The following is a 4,799-nucleotide window of genomic DNA, read 5'->3' as shown; positions in this document are numbered from 1 at the left end:
CAGTTAGTGGAATAACGTGTATGTATACATATACATCTCTCTCTCTCTCTCTCTCTCTCTTTCTCTCTCTCTCTGAAAGTATCTGTCATTACAGTATCGAAATGTGATTGTTTCAGTTAGTAGAATAGCTTCATTTTTAAAGTGAAAGTATTTGACATGAGTGTTTTTGTTTCACTTTTGACACGTAATACTTAAATAGTGGAGGAGATATTATGTTGCTGTGGGCTCGAACTCTGGAAGAAGTTAAAATTTTTTTTGACTAAAACACAACTGGAACCCTAAGTAAGGCATGTGTAAAATTTGAATGAAATTGGTTGCGTAGTTCTCGAGTTTTAGGGATTCAGACAGACAGACAGACACACATTCTCATTTTTATATATATAGATGATACTATGACAGCATATTTAGTGTTAAGGCATACAATCAGATTTCTTGGGAAAAAAAGATATCTCCAACAAGTCCAGAACATCAACATTGTTTAATATCCATCTTCCATGCACTGGCATGGCTTGGACAGTTTCATAGGAGCCAACAAGTTACATAAGTTCATAGGCAAAAAAAATTCAAGTGAGCTAACTTGCCTTGAGAAGTGAAAGAAAATCTACTGTTTCAGATGCATGCTCTTCTTCAGAGCAGAAAAAATATTTTAGGCCAATGCCAAGGTTTCGGTCTTTTAAACACTTTCTAAACATAAAAACATTTTCTCTTTAATTTGTCTTACACTAAAAATTCTACAAGATATCCAAGTCATAAAAGGAATTGTTAATGAGGTCCTATAAAGTTGAAATGTGTTCACCATGAACATCAAGCATACCACACCATATTCTATTTTTTAATCAATTTAAATTCAAAAGTTATCTCCAATACCTCTTTTTATCAGAATTAATCAATACATTAATGAGGATTTCTCCTCACTAAGCAGGAATGGAAACCACAATCTTACAACCATGAGTCCAACACCCTAACCACTAAGCTATACACTTCAACCCATGTAAGATTTAATTGTTAAATATGAGTAACAAACTGGTTATACTTCTACATTGTACAAAATATTATAATAATTTTCTTTTATACAATTCCTAATAATATTTGATTATAAAAATATAATGGGATTTTTAAAACTTCAAATGTCTATGGGAGTCCAGTAGAGTAAAATAGGAAAAAATGTGGTCCATAAATTAAAAAAAAAATTTTTTAAAACAGTTGAGAAACACTGCTGTAAGTCAACAAGAGAATGCATGGCAAAAACTAGTGTTTGTCATGATCAACTTCACAGAATTCTTTCAATCTGTTGCAGTTTTGAGACTCTTCTGAATATTCTCAGAGTAAAGAATGACAATAGATACCATGCAAATTATGGTTCAGTTTAAGAAAGTTACAGTTTCAGTTAGAATAATAGAAAACCCTTATAACTGAGGACTTACTTCAAATATCATACATATACGGCAATCACGTAGAGACCTTTGATATGGATATTCTTTCATGTAACCCAATCCTCCCAGAATCTGTAAGCATTCACTTGTGGAATCCCATGCCTTTTCTGAACTGAATATCTGAAAACAACAATAGTTATATATACATCAAAATTGAAATTGAACCAAATTCAACGACTGGCACCCATGCAAGCCTTCCTTCATTGGACACTAAACTCAGCTTGCGAAGACCTGTTGGGGCAAGTGAGATCGAAACTGAACCAAATTTGATGACTGGCACCCGTGCCAGTGGAGCGCTAGCAGCACCATCCGAGTGGGATCACTGCCATTTGAGCGTGGCTGTTGCCAGTACCGCCAGACTGGCCCTCATGCCGGTGGCACGTAAAAAGCACCCACTACACTCTCGGAGTGGTTGGCGTTAGGAAGGGCATCCAGCTGTAGAAACTCTGCCAAATCAGATTGGAGCCTGGTACAGACATCCGGTTCACCAGTCCTCAGTCAAATCGTCCCACCCATGCTAGCATGGAAAGCGGACGTTAAACGAAGATGATGATGATGCATATATTAGGTAATTTGCAAAAAAAAAGACAAAATGTGAGGGAAATGTTTTTTACAAATGTTGTATTAGTTTCATGCTTAAAAGGGAGGGAGTCTTGACATTTCAGACAATAATCCTTCATCAGAAAATAGGAAAGGAAAGAATGGGAAAACATGAAGGAAAGGTAATGAGAAAGAAAGAAATAAAGGGTTTAGGGGCTGCTTGGGAATGCAGTGCTGGGGGGGAGGAAATAGGAAAAGAGGTAGAGCTAGAGTGGTCACAGCCAAAGTTTTAATGATTTTCTGAAATGGATCAATGATAATCATCATCATCTAACATTCGTCTTAGGATTAAATGGCATGGGTAGGATGGTTTAACAGAATCTAAAGGGTCAGAGGACTTCTTTATGCTCCAATGGCTAGTTTCTGTGGCTGGATACCCTTCCTAATGACAGCCACTTTACATAGAGTATTGGGTGCCAACTTCAACTGAATTACAGTAGAGAGAGAGAGAGAATGATAATTTTATAACATAATAAATTTAAACAAAAAGCTTAATATTTTGATAACTCTCACTCATTATCTCTCTCTCTGAACATTCCCTAAAGTATCTCAATAACACAGGCTTTACTTTGCAACAAATAATTATTCCTTGAACATGAATATGAAAAAACTAAGAGTTGGAATCACTAGCGTAGCTGGAGTGTGTACCGCCCGGGGCGACCTTTCCATTTGCCACTCCCAGATCCCACAAAAAACACATATTGCCTTACAGCAGACCCGAAAGTCATGCATTTCCAGTAGTTCTTTTTTTCATATAATATTGGGTATTATTGCATACCGTACTATTACAATAGGATAAAAGTCCTGCCCCTACCGCCACTGCCTAGCTACGCTAGTGGTTGAAATGAACCCTGGATTAATAAACACAGTTCACTGGAAACTTATTGACCACAATAACAATGCCAGGATTTTTTAGGTAGAGAAAATTATTCATTTTCCATGAAATATATTTCACGACAATTCTGTTCACTTACAAAAAAGCTGAGTTTTTTAACCAAAGTAACAAGGGAGGTTGTGATGTTCATGTCTTCCTCAGGGAACAATAGTGTAAATGAAGTCATTTCAAATGAGAAGACCATTTTGCAAATGAATAGAATACCAAAAACTTAATACTTTGGAACTCCTGTCACAGTTCTTCCACTTGATTTTACCATGGCAACCAAGGATTAAGATCGAGAGAATATATGACACAGTCTAGGAAATATTCCCTTTTACTTTTTGTCTTCAACTTGTTTCAGTCATTGGACTGCAGCCATGCTGGAGCACCACAATGAAGTGTTTAGTCAAACAAATCGACCCAAGTACTTATTTTTAAGCCTGGTATTTATTCTATCAGTTTCTTTTCTCAAACTGCTAAGTTAAAGCGACATAAACAAACCAACAACAGTTATCAAGTGGTGGTGGGACAAACACACAACAGGCTTCCACATAGTCTCCATGTACTAGATTCACTCACAACACATCGGTCAGCCCAGAGCTATAGTAGAAGACACTTGCTGTACAGTGGGACTGAATCCAATACCATATGGTCGCAAAGTGAGCTCCCTAACCACCACACAGCCATGGCTGCACCTATATAAGACAAGTTTTTGAATAAATTACATTTTCACCTTATATTAATAAATAATTTTTTCTAAAATATTTGTAACTGAAAGCTGACATAATTTCAGCAGTGGTCCATGCTTACATATTTCCCCAATGAAACACAAAGAAATCTATTTATTTATACGCTACACATGTTTATCCTTACCTTGACAATAGCTGCCTCTAAAGAAACGTCCACATCAGGATAGCTATCTATAATCCCAGATGTCATGTAGGCCATACTTTCCATCACATAGATATTCACAGCAATATTGGCCAACTTCTCCTGAAAATAGAAAATACAAACATTAACAGCTTTTTCACATTAGTGTTTTTTCTGAAGACACCAATGCTTTTAGACTAAAGATAGCATTAGGAACACAATTGCTAAGTTAATTTAATGTAAAACCAAAACAAACAATAAAAGTCCTTTTCTCTTCTGTAAAGTTTGCTTTTTCGTTCAGTCATTACGTTAAATATTGAAATTATGACTGCCATCACATCAATATCACAGTTTAAGAGTATGATTGAAGAAGAAATCATCATCTTCATCATCGTTTAATGTCTGTTTTCCATGCTGGCATGGGTTGGACGGTTTGACTGGGAACTGGCAAGCCAGTAGGCTGTGCCAGGCTCCAATCTGATCTGGCAATGTTTCTACAGCTGGATGCCCTTCCTAACGCCAACCACTCCAAGAGAGTAGTGGGTGATTTTTATGTGACACCGGCACAGGAGCCAGTCATCCCTGACAATACAGACATATGAGTACTATTAGGGCATAGGGCAGTTTAGTAAATTAATTCGACATGCTCAAAATTTGAGTTAGCCTAGTTAAATGTGCAAACTTCCATAACATTTTTTTAAACCAGAACCACAAAAATTAAATAAAGTAATATTCTGTTGTGCTTGGGGAGAGTCATTCTCTTTTGGTGCCTTATAATTTAACACACTCATCAGCATCATCATCATCGTTTAACGTCCGCTTTCCATGCTAGCATGGGTTGGACGATTTGACTGAGGACTGGTGAAACCGGATGGCAACACCAGGCTCCAGTCTGATTTGGCAGAGTTTCTACAGCTGGATGCCCTTCCTAACGCCAACCACTCAGAGAGTGTAGTGGGTGCTTTTACGTGTCACCCGCACGAAAACGGCCACGCTCGAAATGGTGTCTTTTATGTGCC

The 4,799-nt window shown here is 37.2% G+C and overlaps 1 protein-coding gene across 1 annotated transcript in view; it reads right to left on the bottom strand.

Annotated features, from left to right (window-relative positions):
- The window catches only part of LOC106883527 (complex I assembly factor ACAD9, mitochondrial), a 54,735-nt gene that overhangs the window by 8,568 nt on the left and 41,368 nt on the right, over nt 1–4,799 (bottom strand). The window contains exons 11-12 of the mRNA XM_014934561.2: nt 3,784–3,903; nt 1,425–1,553 (exon numbers count right to left, since the gene is read on the bottom strand). Of these exons, the coding sequence (XP_014790047.1) occupies nt 1,425–1,553; nt 3,784–3,903 (249 nt within the window). The remainder of the gene's footprint in view (nt 1–1,424; nt 1,554–3,783; nt 3,904–4,799) is intronic.

The sequence above is a fragment of the Octopus bimaculoides genome, chromosome 4 (genome assembly GCF_001194135.2).
Source record: "Octopus bimaculoides isolate UCB-OBI-ISO-001 chromosome 4, ASM119413v2, whole genome shotgun sequence".
Lineage (NCBI taxonomy): Eukaryota > Metazoa > Mollusca > Cephalopoda > Octopoda > Octopodidae > Octopus > Octopus bimaculoides.
This window is presented reverse-complemented; position numbering and strand designations above follow the sequence as displayed.